Genomic DNA, 18,288 nt, shown 5'->3' on the forward strand with positions numbered 1-18,288 from the left:
GCACTCCCCTAAAGAAGGCTCCTCAGTGTGGTGGGCAACCCAGCTCACTTTCTGCAGCGGAATGGAACCCCCCGCGGACCCGAGGGGGCTCTCGGGCGTGAATTCAAACACCGTGGATTTACAGCAATGGATGGAAAGGGTCTCCCAACTTGGTGGCGTCGTGTTCAATACGTCCGAACTTGTGTAGTGCGTTTGGAAAGGCTTTGGGTGGGGGTGGGGGGTGGGGGGGATTGACCTGAGAACGTAATTCTGGCCGGATGTCGGCCCTGCAGCTCTAAGCAAACTGGGAAATGAGGGAGGCAGGCCAACTCCCCACCCCCTCCCTCTGGGATTCCGACAGAGGCAGCAAGGTGGGAACACAGTTCTCATGTGCATTGACTGTGGGCAGCCCATTCATTCATTCATTCATTCATTCAGTGAACATTCGTGGAGGGCCTGTGCAAGACACGGGGCATGGGGTAAGGGAGTTTGCCCATGGGGTAAGTGGAGGCACTGTGTGGTTGAGTGAGAGCTGCATAGAAGCACCGTAGGTAGAGGCTACGAGAAGGCACAACTATGCCAGCGAAAAGAGGCAAAACGGGGCAAGGCACCATCCATGTGCCTAAAACGGCACAGCCTTGTGAGTGAGACAGACAGACGGACAGTCAGTGCGTCCTCTGACCATTCCGTAAAGAAAGCCTGGCTACAATTGTCTCTCGGTTCCGTGCCTCCTTAAATAGCTTACGCTGAACAGAATGTTCTTGTCTCTGATTGTCCCGGCACCCGCTGCCCTTTGGGGGGGGGTGGTCATCGAGGGGTGGGGAGAGGACCTGTCTACACACCGAGACACCAGCCTCCTTGGGTTCCTGGGGCTGGTTTTGTAGTTTCCCTGTCTCCGCGTTTGCTTTCAGTTTGTTTGTACCACAGGAAATAAGTGGAACGTCTCCTTCCCACCCCTGCTTCTGCCTGCTAGGTCGTCTGCCCTGGAGGCAATAATTACCAGTCTCTTATCTTTTGGGAGGTACTTCCTGCGCATCTAACCAAAATCACATCTATCCCCTTATCTCCTGTGTTTCCACAAATCACAAATGCTCGTAGTATTCTTTACCGCACCTTGGTTTTTTCCACTTTACGATCTTGGGCAGACGTCTTAAGCGCTCCGTGCCTCATTTTGCCCGTCTGTGGAATGGGGATAATGATACCAACCTCACTGATTGTTCCAAGGAGGAGATGAGTTAATAGGCTAATTGGCACATGACAACCACCCAGTGAATTTTGGCTATTAGTATTTCGTATGGTTTGCCAGGCAGATTTTATTTTCATGCAAGTGAACTTATTTTTCGTAATGTCTATTTATTTATTTTGCGCACGAGGGAGCATGCGTGCGCACACACGCAAGCAGAGAGGAGTAGAGAGAGGGGGAGGGAGAACCCCAGGCGGGCTCTGCACCGTCACCACAGCCCAATGTTGGGCTGGAACCCACGAACCGTACGATCATGACCTGAGCCTAAATCAAGAGTCGGACCTTACCCGACGGAGGCACCGAGGCGCCCCACAAAGGAACTTATCAACTTTTTCTTTGATTTCTGGGTTTTATGACATGGTTAGGAAAGCCTTCCCCATGCTGAGATTGCAAAACTCTCCCGTTTTTATTTCTAAAGCTGTTATGGCTTCATCTTTTACAATTTGTATTCTGGAATTCATCTTGCAGCTCGGAGTAAAGCGGGGATCCAAGGTTTTTGCCCCGGATGGCACCCCATCCTCCCAAGATGGTTTATTAAATTATTTTCCTACTAACTTAAAATGCCATTTTTTTTTAGAGTGGAAATGATGCTTTCCCCGTTTCCCGTTCTGAGACTCATATGTCTTCTCTAAGCTACATTTTATTTACTTATTTTTGAGAGAGAGTGGGGAGAGGGGCAGAGAGAGAGAGGGAGACACAGAATCCGAAGCAGGCTCCAGGCTCCGAGCTGTCAGCACAGAGCCCGATGCGGGGCTCGAACCCACCAACTGTGGGATCATGACCTGAGCCGCAGTCAGATGCTTAACCAACTGAGCCACCAGGCGCCCCCTAAATGCCGTTTTTATAATATTTTCTCTCCTGCCCCCAGGGTTGGCCCTATTTCTGTATTTCCAGTTAAATGACTACGTGCCCAAGCATCATTTCAGGTGCTTTGCTCCTCGGGGAGGCCCCTCAATGCGTGGGGCGAGTCCTTCTGGTGCCCCATACAGGGCACACGGCCACCGTTTCCGTGATGTGAACATTGACCAGTGGAGCCAGGGAGTCAGAGTCCCCCCCACCCCGGACTGGTGATCTTGTCATTGCAGTGGTCACAAATTAGAGCGGATGCCTGGTCCCACAAAGTCCAGGTGTGTGCCGTGTGCTGCCCGAGGCGAGCCAATCACATTCTTGCTCCTAAAATCGATGACCACGAATGCACCCCAGAGTGGCCGGCAGTGCCCCGGAGGGGGGACTGGAGACCGCCGGGGGAGATGCCCCAATGCAGAGCTTCCTGGTGATGAGGGACCTTGGGGTAAGCTGCGGGCAAAGTCCGGGCTAACAGCACAGCCCCCGCCCCCAGCGGGGAGGGGAATCTGTGTGATTTTCCTCGGACACTCCCGGCTACCCAAGAGCCAAGGAAAGGGGTTTCAGTGCTTGCCATGGTGATGTGGGAAACTAAGGCAAATGAAAAATGAAATTCCCTTACTGCCTGCAGCCCGTTGGCGAGTCCTTGAAACAGGCAGCGTGACCTCCCTCCAGGAGCTCAGCTGCCTCAGTGACGACACTTTGCTGGGGGCAAAAAGGAATCTTGGCTTCACATTATCCTGACCCCCCCCCCCATCCTATAAGTCTACTTTAACATATAAAAAGTCCTTTGGAAACTTCCTTTATCTCAACTCCCCCAAGATATATGCTGGCAATCATACTCCAAGCATATGGCCCCTGATATACATCTGAATGGTCTCATGACTGAGGTTTTACTGAACGGTAATAAATGACGTTTTCCTAACAACACTGAGGCCCTCAGGGTCCTGGAAACCCCCCCCCCCCCCCTTCGAAAATTCCTTAGACCCTTAGGCTGTCTCTAACCCCCTCCCAGCCTGAAGGTATGTAATCAGTTACCTGTCACAACCCCGGTGCAGCTCTTTCTGCCCACGGTCCTGTCCCCGTGCTTTAATAAAATCACCTACGTGCACCAAAGATGTCTTCAAGAATTCCTTCTTGGCCTTCGGCTCCGAACCCCACCATCACCCCGAAACCCCATCACCTGGGGCCCCGTCTTTCCCAAGAGAAGACACCTCGCAATTCCTTCTCTCCTGTGATCAACCCCGGGGGTGTCCCGGCTGTCCCCATCACTGCTAGGGGAGCCTGAGCCCTCCCTAGTGCAGGCATAAAGTCCCCGCTTCTCCCACACTCAACAAGGTTTTCCACTCCGTATTTTTTAGCTGCCCTTTTCTTTTTCCAGACGACTTGATGGGTTTTCATGCACAGATTGTTTGCCAGCTGTCGTAGACTGAGTGTTTGCGACACCCCAAAATTCCTATGTGGAAATCCCGCCCCCCGATGTGACGGTGCTGCGGGGGGAGCTTTGGGAGGCGATTCGGTCGTGAGGGTGGAACCTCACAAACGGGATCGGTGCCCTTGTACGAAGGGACGCGAGAGCCTGCCCCTCTCTCTGCCCTTCCCCTGTGAGGATAAAGTGAGAACACGGCCATCTGCAAACCAGGAAGTGGGCTCCCACCGGACACCGCATGGCCTGGCAACTTGATCTTGGACTTCCAGCCTCCAGGAGCGTGAGGAGCGCTTCTGTTCTTTCAGACCCCCCGGTCTGTGGGAGCCGGAGCTGCGACACCAGCCCTCTCTTCTACGAGGTGTGCGTCCTTTAGGAAATCGCTTTCTTAGGGGACCTTATGTTAACTACACTAGACTATGGCTTTTGGAAGACGAGCCCTTTCACCCCTCTCAAAGTACTGCCCCCACCCCCCACGGTACCCCTCGTCTTTGCTCCTCTCCCCCCTTCACCCGGCACAGAGTTAACTCACAGATGACAGTGGAAAGGGTCACGAATTCGGGACTTGCATTTTAAATCATTCAGTTATTTACCTAATGTTTAGTGAGAAGCTGCCCATGCTGCTAGGGCACAACGTGGGCTGAGTCCTGTGATCAAGGAATGAGGGAATCTAGAGCCAGGAGCCAGCGAGCCAACCGGACAGTCCCAGGGAGAGTGAGGGAAGGAGGGCGGGGAGGGGCACCCTCCGCACCCCCCCTACCCCGCCAAGGAGGTGTCTTTGTCCTGACCCTGCCTCCACCCCCCCCCCCCATCATTCTACCCCTCCCCCGCCACACACCCCACCCAGTGCTGCCCTATCAGAACTGGCTTCCTGGCTGCAGCCTGTGAACAAGAAGGAGCCACCCAATGTCTCAGGGTTATTTACATCAGGCCCGTACACAGAGGCACAAATGAAACTAGTCTAGAGCCCAACCGACTTTCCCTTGTTCTTTTTTTTTTTTAATTTTTTTTTTAATGTTTATTTATATTTGAGAGAGAGAAAGAGCACACATGTGAGCAGGGGAGGGGCAGAGAGAGAGAGGGAGACACAGAATCCGAAGCAGGGTCCAGGCTCCAGGCCGTCAGCCCAGAGCCCAATGTATGGCTCCAACCCACGAACCACGAGACCATGACCTGAGCCAAAGTCAGGTGCTTTAACCAACTGAGCCCCCCAGGCGCCCGCGAACTTTTCCTTGTTCTGAGCCCACACACCCACATTGAGTCCCACTGGGGGCAGCATACAATGCCCTCTGACCCCACATATGTGAGCGTGTGTCCCCTGTCTCCCCGGCAAGGTGCCCTTGGAACATAGCATGGCAGGCATTTTTCTCAGTGACCCAGCTTGTGTGTGTGGGTGGGGGGCGGTCATACAAGGAGGAAGTACAAGGACAAGTGTGTATATGTGGGAGGAATTTCAGTGGAAACAGTGTATGAGAAACACAGAGGAAATGCAGGGAACCGTCAATGGTTTTGTGAGAGCAGAAGGAGAGAAGAAAGCGGGAAGAGACAGGACTGCAGAGGGCAAATGAGGCCGAGGCTCACACAGGGTGCCGAGGAGTGCGGCTCGTGGCCGGGTGGGGGGTGGGAGGAGCGGTTTGAAGCCAGGGTGCTCAAGACATCTGATTGGCCTCGCCTTGCAGAGAATGTACTAGAGGAAGGCAGGGATGGAGTCAGAGACCCCAGGCAGAGGTTTGGCTGTGCTCCTTCTGGGACACAGCAGAGGCCCCCGCCAAGGTACAAAGCCCTGGGTGTAGACAAGCGAATGGATCCAAAAGCTCCCAGGGACAAGGACTCATCAGGACTTGGATTGAGGGTGGAAGGGAGGGGGGAGGCCAGGGCCTGGGCTGCAGCCCAGGCAGATGGGAAGTGCCGGCTTCAGGTGCAATTTTCAGGGCAGGTTGAGGTAGAAATCCCGGGGGACACCCAGGGGCAGTGTCAGGAGAAGCTGCCTTGGGCCCAGCAGAGCACATGCGCGGAGGAGACCCACAGTCACAGGCAGCGGACATGGGGGAGGACAAATGGCTCCAGACAGAACCCAGAGGAGGAAGGGCAGCAAAGAGGAGAAGGGATGCCGGGAAAGGCAGGGCCGTGCAGAGAGGAGGCCACCTTGGGAGGGACAGGAAGTGTCCACAGCGGCAAGGGCTGCAGAGATATGAAGCAAGGTGAGGGCGGAAAAAACATCCACTGACTCCGTGATGCAATCAGAAAGGCAGAATCACTTGATGGCCCCTGCCTCGTCTCTTCCTGCGCCGACTCACGGCCAATGACGCCGAATCGTATTTCCTCGCTCCCCGTGGAAAATCGCGCACTTTGTGCCCAAGTTCTAGACCCTCCAGAAGGGCCAGCACCAGCCTATGTGGTTTGAAGGTCCCGGTCAGCTGGTTAGGGGTCCCTTTCAACCACCTCCTCCAGAGGGTGTGGCTGAATCCTTTGGGACGGGAAGGTGATGGGGGCTCTGAACTCTGGTGCGGAGATAGGAGCCCCAGGGGCCATCCCGTCCCTGGGGGAGCACTGGGCTGGGAGGCGGCAGACCTTCAGTCCAACCACAGGGGCTCACAGGGGCCTAGGCCCTACAAGGGTCCCCCGACAACCACCAGGGAAAACACTGTCCTATGCACATAAAATCTGTCATGATTTAATTTTGTTAAAAAGGGGGGGCGCTGGGGGGCTCAGTCGGTTAAGCATCCAGCTTCAGCTCAGGTCATGATCTCACGGTTCTTGAGTTCGAGCCCCGCATCAGGGTCTCTGCCATCAGCATGGAGCCCGCTTCAGATCCTCTGTCTCCCTCTCTCTCTCTCTCTCTCTCTCTGCCCTTCCCTTGCTTGCACTCCCTCCCAAAAATAAATAAAATATTAAAAAATAAAATAAAAGGAGAATGCCCCTTGGTTTATTACCTTTTGCTTCTATTCACAAAAAGAGATTTTTAAAAATCTATTTTAAATATGGCTGCTCTCAGACGAGTGACTGTCCAACCCGCCTGACCCTATGGAAACAGGAGTGTGGCCACGTAGGTGGGGAAGAAGAAAGAGGAAAGAAAAAGGTGGAGGATGGGGCCAGGGGCAGGGGATGGCAAGGTCAAGTTCCTCTTCGACTCTTCACTCTCAGACAACAACGGGTGAGTTACACCAGGATGGTCACGCAGAGTGAGTGGGCCCTGTGCCCTCGCGGGACACGTGACTCCCCCTCCTGCGCACACAGGGGGCTTGTGGTCTTATGACACGGAGGTTTCAGAAATCTTAGTTTCTGGTTCTTGTTATGCAGGGTAAATGAAATCTGTGGGAAACCCAGGGCCTGCCCACCCCGCCCCTGCAGTGGGTGCCATGGGGCTCTGCCCGGATGTCCCTTTCAGGGTCAGTGCACTCACCCTCCCGGCTGCTGGGGACGGGGACCACCTTCAGCCACTGGGACCTTCCCCTCCTGGAGACAACTGAGGCCAGCAGCTGTCTGGTGTGTGATTGGGAAGGCCCGGCCTCCTTCCTTCCTCGTGGGACAGCACTGCGGGGACATCCCAGGCCCAGAGCCCCTCGCAGGGTCAGCTGGGGCTTCGGGGTCCGCTTCACCCTGTGTCCGGTCCTGCCTCGCCTACTCCCTGACAGGGATGCCTCCTGGAAGCCCTCCCCAACAAGGCCTCTCTCCCTGCAGCTGTCCCGCTGAGCTCTGGACTCCCGGGAATTAGATCTAAAATAGTCTGTCTCTGTTCCTCCCCCACTTGCACTCTCTGTCTCTCTGTCTCAAAATAAATAAGCAAAAATTTTTTAATGCATTTTTTTAAAAAGGGAGGTGGCGTCTGGGTGGCTCAGTCAATGAAGAGCCTGACTCTCGATTTCAGCTCAGGTCATGATCTCACGGTTCGTGAGTTCGAGCCCCACATGGGGGCTCTGTGCTGACAGTGTAGAGCCTGCCTGGGATTCTCTCTTTCCCTCTCTCTCTGTTCCTCCCCTACCTGTGTGCTCACTCGCTCTCGCTCACTCTCTCTCAAAATAAATAAATAAACTTCTTAAAAAATGCATCTAAAATGGTCTGGTTCCTGGTTTCAACTTCCTCTTCCACAGAAGCTCAGCCCCAGACGCCGATAAGTAAGAAAATGTGTCCCCCTGGCCCCATCTCTGAGGTTGGGACTAAAGAAGACGTTAGGAGGAGAAGGGAGGCAAGGAGAGGCCATGGCCACCCCACCTGGCTAACTCCCACCCAGGCTTTCTGCTTAGATGGCCCCTCCAGCCGGACACCTTCCCCGGTCCCTCTGGACCGGGCCAGGCACCCTTGCTGACGGCTCCCCAGCTCCCGTGTGCTTCCCCCGGGACAGCACGAGACTCCCCGGATTATAATCACTTATGCACCTGACCGGCTCCCGTTAGGACGTCGATGCCGGGAGGGCAGAGGACGGGACTCTTTGCTCACCACCTTCTCCGGGGGCCTGGCAAAGTTCCTGGAACCCGGGACATGTGTCCTGCAGAGTCTTGGCAAGAAACCGACGGCACACTCAAGTAAGGCCACTGAGGAAGATCGGTGAGAGGACTCCTCCCCACGGTGCAGGGAAAGCGTAGTGCATAGCGTAGTCCCTGGTGAGGGAGAGAACAGGCCGCCATCCCCACCGCTAAGATTAAGGAGTCAAGGATCGGGGAGGGGCTCTCTGTAACAAGAGCTGCATTAGGTCAAGGTCAAGGGACACACCAGCCCCACCGGGAAGGAGCCGGGGAGCTAAACCCCTTGACCTCAGTCTCTCACCTCCCGCCCAAAGCCCCCACTGGCCAAACCCGCCTTGGACTCAGAAGGCAGAGGAGCCTGCTGTTAAGGAGATGAGCCTCCAGGACCCAAAGCGGGTCGGAAGGCGGTGGAGAGTCCATACAGAAGGGCAAAGAGGAGCGATTTCCCAGACAGCAGACGTGAAATGTCTGTGAAATGAACAAATAACACCTCTCAACAAGTAACTCACTGCGCCTTCGCTCCATGGGTATTTAGTATTTTGATCACTGTCTGATGTAAACGAAAGGCACACGCATTGAAAAAAGGCCACGGAGCGTTCACTCTGACACGGGAGCAGACAGCAAGGCCTCAGGCCACGAGTAACGGGGACCCGGTGCCGAGAGATCCCCACAGAAAGCTAGCAGCCGGGGAGGAGGGGGTTGGAGGAAATGCGCCCACAGGCGGGGACAATAAGGAGGCTCGTCTGGTTTTGCCTGGACTCGAAATGGTAGAGGGACCATCTCTGAGACCCCAAAACCTGTGTCTCATGCAAACATGAAGTTCAATTTTATAATACCCTCAAAATGGGAGACCCCCAAACTAAGATTCAGCTCAGGCCACAGATGCCCCCTCGTGCTCCCAGAAGAAACAAAGGCAACAGTGCTCCAGAGGGGACTGTTTCCACTGCAGGGCCACAGACCGTTGCTGCGGGGCCAGGAAACCCCCAATAAATAGGAACTCACACGGGCACTACAAAACACACGAGAAGATGAGTCACCATGAGTGGGCAGGCCTAACGGCCCCTCGGATTAGAACCCTGAAAGTCTTCAATAAGTCACTCGTAGATTAAAGGTATTTTTATAGGGGCGCCTGGGTGGCTCCGTTGGTTGAACGTCCAGCTTTGGCTCAGGTCATGATCCCACGGATCATGAGTTCGAGCCCCACATCGGGCTTCCAGCTGATAGTGCAGAGCCTTGGGATTCTCTCTCTCTCGCTCTCTCTCTCCCCCTCCCCTACTTGTGCTTTCTGTCTTTTATAAACAAATAAACAAACTTTTAAAAAAGTATTTTCAGGGGCGCCTGGGTGGCTCAGTCGGTTGAGCGTCTGACTTCAGCACAGGTCGCGATCTCACGGTTTGTGAGTTCGAGCCCCGCATCGGGCTCTGTGCTGACAGCTCGGAGCCTGGAGCCTGCCTCAGATTCTGTGTCTCCTTCTCTCTCTCTCTCTCTCTCTCTCTCTGCCCCTCCCCTACTCATGCTCTGTCTCTCTCTGTCTCTCGAAAATAAACATTAAAAAATGTTTTTAAGTATTTTTAAACCTTTTTTTCCCCTAAGTGTATTTATTTATTTGAGAGAGACAGAGACAGCGTGAGCGGGGAGGGGGCCGAGACGGAGGGAGAGAGAGAATCCCAAGCAGGCTCCACGCTGCCAACGCAGAGCTCGACGTGGGGCTCAAACCCCAGAAACCATGAGATCGTGACCCGAGCCAAAACCAAGAGTCAAACGCTCAACCGACCGAGCTTCCCAGGAGCCGCCCCCCCCCCCCCGCAAAAAAACATTTTTATAAGGAATCCAGATCCTAAAAACAAAAACAAACCGGAATATCATTACCAGGAGCCACTCAGTGTGTACAAGGGTGTATGTGACTCTTGTGCAATGTGTCCTCTGGCCCTCGCTCAACACACTGCCCCAGAATGTGAGAAGCCCAAGAAACCCTTCTGGAACAGGAGGGCTTTTACTCAGTAGGTGTTTTTCCTGTCTTTTCCTAGGGATACACATTCCCCTTCTACCCACTTGTCTCCCAACGGGAGAGTGTTAGGATTAGAATAACTCTCAGGATTCACTGATTTTCCCTCTTTCTTCAATGCTGTGCCTGTATTAGGATTAGGTTTAGGCATAACTGTAATGCCCACCGCTCAAAGTTTTGAAACAAGGTTGTACCCTATTTCGTGTTTGGTTGCTACTGGCAGATTTTGAGAATTTTTGCTGGTGAAGCTGTCGTGTGGTCATTTTATAAGGTACCGATGGGAGGAGAGGCCGTGACCCTGCTTCCCTCTGCCACCTTTACTGGAAAGGCCTGTGCGGATGTCTTTTTAGATTGCGTGAGGGTTTCAGAAACTCCAAACGTGGCTTCAGCTGGGGCAGCCCAGGAGGTAACGGTGCCTACGTGTTGTCCACCGTATCGCGAGTAGGGGGAGAGTGGACACCTCCCACTCACCGGCACGCGATGCGTCAGCTGCCCCAGCTTCACAGAGCAGTGGATGACATTTCTCCACGGGAGGCTGTTGGTGACCCTGGGGAGGCCGATCTCAGGGGAATGGTGGAGACAGACGCCAGGCTGGAGGGGACTGAGTGGGGAGTGAACCATGATAATGTAGGAAGAGTAGGATTGGACGACGAATGAAGGCTCCCCAAGAAGAGGGAGGGTATGTCGTTAGAGCGGGGTGTGGGGTTAAGGATGGGTTTATTTTTTTTCTGTTTTTTTTTTTATTTTAAATTTTTGTTTTTTAATATAATTTATTATCAAGTTGGCTAACCTACGGTATATACAGTGTGCTCTTGGTTTTGGGGGTAGATTCCCATGATTCATCGCTTCCATACAATACCCAGTGCTCATCCCAACAGGTGCCCGCCTCGATGCCCATCACCCAGTTACCCCTCCCTCCCCGTCAACCCTCAGTTTGTTCTCTGTATTCAAGAGTCTCTTATGGTTTGCCTCCCTCCTTCTCTGATTGTAACTATTTTTTTCCCTTCCCTCCCCCCATGGTCTTCTGCTAAGTTTCTCAAGATCCACATATGAGTGAAAACATGACACCTGTCTTTCTCTGACCGACTTAGTTCACTCAGCATAATGCCCTCCAGTAACATCCACATTGCTGCAAACGGCATGATTTCATTCTTTCTCATTGCCAAGTAGTATTCCATTGTAGATATAAACCACATCTTCTTTATCCACTCATCAGCCGATGGACATTTAGGCTCTTTCCATAATTTGGCTATTGTTGACAGTGCTGTTGTAAACATTGGGAAAGATGGGTTTACAGTCTTTATTTAAGGGAGACACCAGGGGCGCCTGGGTGGCTCAGTCGGTTAAGTGTCTGACTTCGGCTCAGGTCGTGATCTCACGGTCCGTGAGTTCGAGCCCCGCGTCGGGCTCTGTGCTGACAGCTCAGAGCCCAGAGCCTCTTCGGATTCTGTGTCTTTCTCTCTCTCCCTGCCCCTTCCCCGCTCACACTCTGTCTCTCTCTGTGTCTCAAAAATAAATAAACATTAAAAAAAAAACCTTTAAGGGAGACACCAGAGCATTTCAATATCGCGAAGAATCTAATAGATTCCGGCTGCTGGCGATCAGAGTGCAGGAGGAGAAATGAACCTTTACCATCAGAGGAACAACTCTTTCTATGGAGGAGGGAAGAATGGAGATGCCACCATGCATTTGAAGCCGGAGCCCAGGGGGTGGACAAAAACAGAGATGGGGTCGCCTCCTGAGCGTAAGTGTGGGCGGTGGCGGTGGGCGTTCGAAGGCACAGGAAGAGGTTTCGGGTGCTTGGAACAGCTGATGGAAAATAGGAGGGGACAATTTGGGACACTCAGAAGAGTGACTAGGGAGACTAGAGAAGTTTCTGGAAGCTAGCTGAGATGGGAGACCACAAATTAGTGATAGGTCTTCTCTTTGTGGCTTAGGTGGTTTCAACCAGCTACCCTCAGACTCACCTACTCAGAGAAGGAGTGAAAAGGAGAAGCAGGTGGGGAGGGTCGATCTAAGGCCGGGGCTTCAAGGGAGGGCCGGGTATTGACCAGAGAGAGTGGCTAAGTGATAGACTTGGATCCCAGCGAGACAGGAGGGATGTGACCACCCGAGGGGCTCGCGGGCAGAGGCTGGGGGGCTCGAGGAAGGAGCACGGGCAGGAGCAGAAAGTGAACAGGGGGAGGGGGTCAAAGCAGTGGAAGCTGTAATCAGGAAAGTGAGCAAATGTGCTGCAAGGCTTCGGTGGTGAATCAGCGTCTACGGACCTGAGGGAAGTCGAATTCGTGAGTTAATGGAAGTTACGAGCTGGTACAGGACGAGGGTCAACACAGGTGGTTAAGTCGCCAGGGACATGGAGGAAATTGGAATGGACCGAAGTTCATTATCCATGGCTTTAATTTTTAAAAAGTGGGGTGGGGGAGGGAGCAGGCAGGCAGACGGTGGCAGGGATGCAGGGGAGCAGAGGGTGATACAGTTACAGGACTGGGGACCAGAAGCATACCTGGGAACAAGGGTCGGCAAGTTGCACCGGGGCCAGGGATGTCACCTCCTGACCCCCAAGATAGGTGTGAGAGGGAAGGGGTACCCCCAAGGGATGAGAAACGTTAGGAATATTCTGGGATACGTTAAGGAGGTCAGCAGGAGTGTCTATCACGGAATTCAGGTTCCAGAGGGCACAGAGGAAGAGCGTGGGGGGGAAAGGGAGCACGGAGAAGTGAGCTGAAGGCAAAGAGGGCACGAGGGAGATGGTGATGAGAACCAGAGAAGGCACATGACCTGAGGAGTTGAGCAGGATGGGCCATGATGGCAATCCCTGGTCTCATGTGTTCCAGAGAGCTCGAGCCTGGCAGGCCACAGGCAAGATGGTCAGAGAGGGAAGAAGTGTTGCAAAGCATTATTCTTCTCCAGCAAGCCAAGGGCTCAAGCCCCTAGAGACGGATGCCGCCCTTCTGAGGTTGTGTTAGCTTGGCTCCTTCGAGGTGGGATGATGTGGCATAGAAGAAATGCATTAGAGGAAATGTCTCTGAGAGATCGTAGGGAGCCGGAAGAAGCTGGGAAAGCCCCAGGTCACAAAGCAGATCTGAGCCTCAAGTAAAGGAGAGAAGGAGGGTCAAGGCTTGGGGGTGAGGGGAAGCACCAGCCAAAGTCACCGTCAGAGGAGCCGACCTCCCAGGACTGGGCCTGCTCCGGTGTCCCTAAAAGGGTCACTGGCCAGAGCAGCCCCCGGTAAGCATGGCCTTTGGAGGGCGCGAGAGGATGTGTTCCAGGGTGAGGCAGCAGGGACCCTCAGTTACACCCCCTTCAGAGTGGCGGAGGCCCGTCCCCATGGCCGCCCCACGACACAGTAGTGTGTGTATGTCAAAGGCAACACTTCTCAAATTGTGTTCTACAGAACCGTTGGCCCGTAAGGACCTGTTTGCGAACATCAAAGGGGGTTCCGCGATCAAACCACTTTGGGAAACACCGCAGACCCTCTCTTCCTCAGGGAGGATCACTATACTTAGCAGCGTATTAAGAGTTCTGAGAAGTCCCATAGTAAAGACACTTGCTTACATTTTTTAGTTCAGTTTAGTTCCCAGAAGGAACACCCTTGGAAGGTGCCTTCCCTCCCAAGGCTGAGATTCAGAGCTGAGATTCGAGGTGGTATGACTGCAACCGACTGAATCATGTGCTTTCCAACGTCCCTTAGTAACGAGGGAAAAATGAGATCGCGAGCATTAGTTATCGGGCCCCATTATGTGCCGCTCCTGTGCACACCTGTTGCCAAGCTTTCTCTGAACCATCCTGTGTAAAATGTGAACTCTTGCACCCCCCTGGCCCTTGCTACCCTCTTTCCTGCTTTTTCCCTATAGCACGTCTCTGCCACTACCCTACAATTTACTTACGTATTCTGCTTTTGTCTGTAGCACGTAAGCTCCGTGAAATTCAGGATGTTTGCCTACCTCGTTCATTGATGTTCACCTTGTTCACCCAGGATGGCGCTGGGCACACGCCAGGCACTCCATATACATATTTGCGGAAAAGACGAATTGAATAGATGAGTGATCTGCGTGTATAGGAAAACAAGAGTTCTAGTTTGTTACTCTCTTAGACTGAAATCGGGGTTAAATGACAGCGATAAAGAACTCAAGTAAGGTTTGTGAGCAACATGCCAAAGCCACAGAATGTGGTGAGGTTTCACAAATAGCGAAGAGACCCTATTATGGTTCTAGCCAGTGGAATGGTAACGAAACTCTCCTCTTGCCTCCACTTCAGACCTCCAAACCATTCCTTCCTACCAATTTAGAAGTTTCTGGAATCCCATGGCCTTGGAGATCTAACACACAGTACAGTGATTAGAGGCAACAAAATTGTACAATAAACCTCGAACTTGCTGGCAGAGTAGATCTGAATTGTTCCCACTCCTAGTAGAAGAAATGATGGTCGCGTGATGGGAACAGAGGTGTTGGCTAACCTTGCAACGGCAATCCTTTTGCAATATAAACACATCAAATCAATACGCTGTACACCCTCAACTTACACAATGGTATATGTCTATTATATCTCAATTTAAAAAAAAAAAAAAAAAAGGGAAGAGCTCCCTGGCCTGAGTGTGAATAAGCAGAATGTTGGGAGTCAAGCCAAAAGAAAATAATACTGAAAGCGAAGCCTGTACTAATATCAGGAAGTTAGGGTGAGCCTGAATTTCTAGTGTTTTTCCTGGGGAAATTCAAATTTCAAGTAATTCTGTGACATACGTGTGGTCCTGCTGGCTGCTATTTTCCTTTAAATAGAGGAAATAATCATTAATCATGTAGTGTGTGTGTGTGTGTGTGTGTGTGTGTGTATCCACGGGGCTTTTTTAGGTTTCAGAGTTGACTTGACTACTTGCTGCCTCACCCCGGATGGATCAGTGAGCATCAGACAGTAAGGCACCAAGGTCCTGGGGTCGTAGGGCTGGTGTGGCTCCAAATAGCCCAGGCATGTCTGCTGGTCCCAGAGCTGTGCCCAGGGGGCAAGGCTTCCGGGGATGGGCAACTCCCACTCACTCACAGAAGCCTGGGGGATGGGGGGGAGTGAGTGGGGCAAGCCTTGCTTGGGAAGTGCTCACAGAGGGGTTCCCAGTGGCACCAAACCCCTCCATGCAGAGGAACATCATCTTCGAGGCAAATTTAATGCTCGACCACATGTTCGTCTGAGCTCTTTTATCTTTGTTTTCCTTTTCTTTTAATAGTGTGCTCATTTCTATTTCCACCTCCACAGGTCCACGCTCTGTAGTGAATGCTCACCTCGGACACGTTTCTGGCATTCGTTGACAGGGATGTCATTTAACCAACTCTGTGAATGCTAAACCACGGTGTAGGTCTGGTCCCCAGATTAGGTCACTCACAGGTACAGGGACTTGATCCGGAGGAAGTTCATACAGACTTCCCAACTGGTTCACGTTCCTCCTCTCCATCCACCTTTCTTCCAAGCCACCCCCGTGCAGCCCCCCGCCCGCTAATTCCTCCCACTCTCCCAAATCTGGAATCTTCCCGGCCTCCTTCCTCTCTGGCCTCAGACCTCTCACCCCACCCCTGCCTCAGTCAGGGGGTAGCACGATCCCTCGCCGCCTCTGTAGCCCAGACTTGGCATTGCTTCTGTGGAACTTCCTGGCATCTTCTCAGAGCAGGGTCAGCACCTCATGGCTTGCCTAACTCCGGGTTTTCCCCACTGTCAGTTTTCCTCAAATCCCCACAGCGGCCCCACACCCACCGGTACTGAGCATCTCGGCAGAAACGCCCTTCCCTGTCCCAAGTGACACCCCTCCGTGGCTTCCTTTGTTCCCCAAGTTCTCCCTCGGGACCCCCCCCCCCTTCAGCCACAGCTCAGTGTCTCTCAACAATGACAAGGAGAATCCAAGCACATGCCACTCACTGTGGTTCTCCCCGAGCGTTCTAGAGGCCCAGTGGTTTCTGCTGCTGTGGATGAGCCGCCGCAGGGGAGCGCCGGGCCCTGGGGTCCGGACATAGAGCTACCACAGGACCCTTTCTCCTCCGCTGCTGGCTGTTACCTGCTCAGAAGAGCCCTCCTGCCACCCCACCTAGTATCACTGGGGAGCAGTGACAACTCAGTTCCCTTATCTAGGGCAGCCAGCCGGACGCCTGTCTAAAGGCCACAGGGAAATCAAAGGCGGGGTCGGGGGGGGGAACCGGGAGGAGAAAACAACTTCCTGGTTTGGCTCAAAGGCTTGAGAAACACTCTAGGGGTCTGGAGGAGCTTTCGAGCTGCTTTATTTGGGTTACTCCCGCGACCGGGCACTTGTGGTGTAGACACAGACCTACCAAGGGCTAAAAGTGGCTTCTCTTGCCCCTCAAGGTCAGGACCTTCTGCTCAGAAGAAAGCCGGTCTCCCAGCTGCCCCCAGGCCATTCCCACAGCAGCTCGGATGGTGGGTCAAGAGGCTGTGCCCTGCCCCCCTGGAACTCGGTCAAGTGGTAAGTCATCCAGTGACGTTCCTGTTGGTGCTTGGGGACGGTTTCACTTTTGCAAACCTTTTGTTTCTCTCCTTGGAGAGAAAGACTCAGTCATCAGCCAGCCCGTCACAGGAAGCTCCTTCACAGGGTGAGCAGGCTTTTTGCACACGTAGAAATTAGGACCGGGACCGACTTCGAGGAAACTAGACCACAGTTCTCGGCTCTCTTTAGAGCTCTGTTTTCTCAGATGGTGTCTTCGGACAGGCAAGTCTTGTTTCCACCAGGAGAGCTGAAGTTCTCTCAAGACGTGGAAGGCTTCCTTTTACTCCCCCGGGGTGTCAGCACACTCTGTTTGGTTTCAGTCTCCTGAGATGCAGACCTACTCTGGGTACAAGGAAGCACCAGGAGAGGGTAAGTATGGCTGTGTGGATGCTAATCCAATTTTTTTTTCCCCCTGCAGGACCACCCAGCTGTATGAAGGGAAGATAATCCTTCACTTCTCCACAGGGCAGGCTGATGATGGCTAATTACACGTTGGCCCCGGAGGATAACTATGACGTCCTCATAGAGGGGGACCTGAATGACGACGAAATAGAAACGTGCCACCCGTACGACGCCAAGGTTCTCTTGAGCGGGCTGGTCCCCAAGCTCTTCATCCCTGTGCTCCTGGCTGGACTGCTGGGCAATATCTTGACTGTGCTCATCCTGGCGAAGCACAAAGGACTCAGGCGCACGGAAAATGTCTATTTCCTAAACCTGGCAGTTTCGAATTTGTGTTTCTCGCTCTCCTTGCCTCTCTGGGCCTACACCGCGTCCCATGGGGGGGTTCTGGGCAGCCCCGTGTGTAAAACTCTCGTCGTATTTTCCTCTATAGGCCTGTACAGTGAGGCTCTTTTCAATGTCCTTCTGACCGTGCAAAGGTACCTGGTGTCTTGCAACACGAGAAGGTTTCCCTGGACCAGGACGATGCACTGGAACATCGCCTCGACTGTTCTGGCGTGGGGCCTGGCCACGCTGGTCATTTTGCCTGAATCCGTGTTTTACAAACCTCAGATGGAGAGCCAGAAATACGAGTGCTTTGTTAGCAGCCCTCCCTTCCTGCCAGCTGATGAGACTTTCTGGAAGCATTTTCTGACCCTGAAGATGAACATCCTGGGCCTTCTTTTCCCACTGTGCGCTCTCACGTTTTGCTACACACGTTTGCGAAAAACGCTGAGCTTTAGGGGGAGGAGGTATGACCCTCACAAGCTCGTGTTTGCCGTAGTGGTTGTTTTCCTTCTGATGTGGGGCCCCTACAATATCGCACTTTTCCTGTCCGCGTTCAGAGAACATTTCTCCCTGCATGACTGTCAGAGCAACTACCATCTGGACAGAAGCGTTCAGATCGTGAGGATCGTCGCCGCCACCCACTGCTGCGTCAACCCCGTGCTCCACGCGGTCCTCGACACCACGTTCCGAAGACACCTCTGCCGCCTGTGCCGTCTGCGGGGTGACAGTCTGCTTCGGGGCGCGGAGGGCTCCGCACAAGACGCGTCAGTGGAAGAACATGACGATTCCACCAGAGTGTAAACAGGCTTCCGTCAACGGCGGGATAAATAAACATCGGGTTTTGTATTGCTGCATCGTGTGTGTATTTATTTTTACACATCTGTGTACAAAATAGGATACGAGAAGAGGGGCGCCTGGGTGGCTCAGTCGGTTAAGTGTCAGATTCTTGAGCTCAGGGCATGAGCTCATGGTTCGTGGGTTCAAGCCCCTCATCGGGCTCTGCCCTGCCAGTGCCAGACCTGCCTGGGATCCTCTCTCTCTCCTTCTCTCTCTGCCCCTCCCGTGTGCTCTCTCCCTCGCTCTCTCTCAAAATAAATAAAAAATAAACTTAAAAATATTTTTAAA

General features: G+C 53.2%; 1 protein-coding gene and 1 long non-coding RNA gene across 5 annotated transcripts; one reads left to right on the top strand and one right to left on the bottom strand.

Annotated features, from left to right (window-relative positions):
* Positions 1 to 9,524: 9,524 nt before the first annotated feature.
* LOC109247714 (uncharacterized) lies at positions 9,525 to 16,079 on the bottom strand. Of its 3 annotated transcripts, none has more exons than XR_008420395.1 (4): positions 15,858 to 16,079; positions 13,847 to 14,007; positions 13,515 to 13,645; positions 9,525 to 11,223 (listed from the first exon to the last, which is right to left on the bottom strand). It is a non-coding gene; the product is annotated as an uncharacterized LOC109247714 (long non-coding RNA). The 3 variants fall into 3 exon arrangements; XR_008420396.1 differs by lacking the exons at positions 9,525 to 11,223; positions 15,858 to 16,079 and adding exons at positions 11,515 to 11,768; positions 15,230 to 15,402; XR_008420394.1 differs by lacking the exon at positions 9,525 to 11,223 and adding an exon at positions 11,517 to 11,768 and having other exon boundaries at positions 15,858 to 16,078.
* A 113-nt stretch (positions 16,080 to 16,192) lies between these two features.
* CCRL2 (C-C motif chemokine receptor like 2) lies at positions 16,193 to 18,010 on the top strand. 2 transcript variants are annotated; one of them, XM_019416568.2, is made up of 2 exons: positions 16,193 to 16,416; positions 16,856 to 18,010. In XM_019416568.2, exon 2 carries the CDS (start codon positions 16,912 to 16,914, stop codon positions 17,962 to 17,964), a length of 1,053 nt encoding a protein of 350 aa, XP_019272113.2. In that variant the 5' UTR covers positions 16,193 to 16,416; positions 16,856 to 16,911; the 3' UTR covers positions 17,965 to 18,010. The 2 variants fall into 2 exon arrangements, with proteins under 2 accessions (XP_019272113.2, XP_019272114.2); XM_019416569.2 differs by lacking the exon at positions 16,193 to 16,416 and adding an exon at positions 16,436 to 16,543.
* Positions 18,011 to 18,288: the final 278 nt, after the last annotated feature.

The sequence above is a fragment of the Panthera pardus genome, unplaced genomic scaffold (assembly GCF_024362965.1).
Source record: "Panthera pardus isolate Hobbes unplaced genomic scaffold, ASM2436296v1 HiC_scaffold_8, whole genome shotgun sequence".
Lineage (NCBI taxonomy): Eukaryota > Metazoa > Chordata > Mammalia > Carnivora > Felidae > Panthera > Panthera pardus.